Raw genomic sequence first — 1,141 nt, 5'->3', positions numbered from 1 at the left:
TCAGTTGTCAAAAGACAAGACGTGATTGGTTTGTTTCGATTTACACCCGCCCCAACAGTCCTACGTTGTAAACACAGCCAGCATGGTGAGGTCTCGTGTGTCTGTGTAGGAGCCTGAATGAATACTCCATCAAGTATCGGATGACATGGTTTCATCAGTGTTATCATAGCTTTTTGGTACACAGCGGCTACCGTTGTTGCAATACGCGTTTGAAACAGTGAGGCGCTAGAGTGCGCTATCCATTTGAATGCAATATATGATTTCAACGTTAGATGGGAGAAATTCCTACACACTGTGGCTTTAATGATATATTATGCAGGTTTTTCCTACAAAAATGTACAAAGTAAATTTAAAAGTGTGTGTGGTGTTTTTTATCTGTCTCTGACTCCACCCTCTGCCTGTATTTTCTTCTTACCTTGCTGCACTCTGGTTGTTCCTGGGCACAGTGCTCAGGTGAGATCAGGACTTTACAAAAAGGTAGAGTCAAGGTTCCAAACCGTAAGCAGCACACATCTAAGAGGAAGCTACAAAAATCACGGGCACAGCGCTTACAAAGCGCAAATATAGCAAGGAAACGCCAAGTGGAAAGAGTTTCTGGTTGTTACATGTGTGCGCATGACATGTTAGGGCTGTGCGATATAACTGCTATGTATTGGTATGTTTTCAAGCAAGATATAAATTTAGACAACACCGTTTATATCGATCACAAGTTCTCCAGCAACACTCAGAGAGACATAGAGCTGCTCCTCTGTTTAATCTGTCTGTTAATTAGTCAGTGTACTATATGTTGCACGTCTTTAGCCGAATCAGTCTGTGAGATGAATGAAATTACCACAGTAGCATGCGTACAGCACTATGGGCTTTTTCCACTCTCACTTTTGGCTGCGCCGATTCGTGTTTCCACTGTCAGTTCAGACGCGCCATGCCATGCCAAGCTGCTCTGGAGTAGGTCCAACAGCAGGGCCGCCACACCTCAAGCGGGTAGTGGTGACGTCTTGCCAAACGCAGCCAGCAAACCCCTGACAACCCTCACAAACACTGGCTTCAAAGGCTTCTCCATTCAACCCAAAGTCCAACTGAAACTGAAACACAATGTAGCCTCAAGAGGTCTAAAAAAGCTAATTCCACAGCTGAGCATCTG

General features: G+C 44.6%; 1 protein-coding gene across 1 annotated transcript in view; it reads right to left on the bottom strand.

Annotated features, from left to right (window-relative positions):
* Positions 1-911: 911 nt before the first annotated feature.
* Positions 912-1,141, bottom strand: part of LOC126400224 (ATP-dependent RNA helicase DHX8-like) — a 12,349-nt gene continuing 12,119 nt past the window's right edge. Inside the window, exon 20 of the mRNA XM_050060786.1 lies at positions 912-1,082. Within this exon, the coding sequence (XP_049916743.1) occupies positions 912-1,082 (171 nt within the window). The remainder of the gene's footprint in view (positions 1,083-1,141) is intronic.

This window comes from Epinephelus moara, chromosome 13 (assembly GCF_006386435.1).
Source record: "Epinephelus moara isolate mb chromosome 13, YSFRI_EMoa_1.0, whole genome shotgun sequence".
In the NCBI taxonomy this organism is placed as follows: Eukaryota; Metazoa; Chordata; class Actinopteri; order Perciformes; family Serranidae; genus Epinephelus; species Epinephelus moara.
The sequence above is the reverse complement of the archived record's forward strand: the minus strand, read 5'-3'. Positions and strand labels throughout refer to the sequence as shown.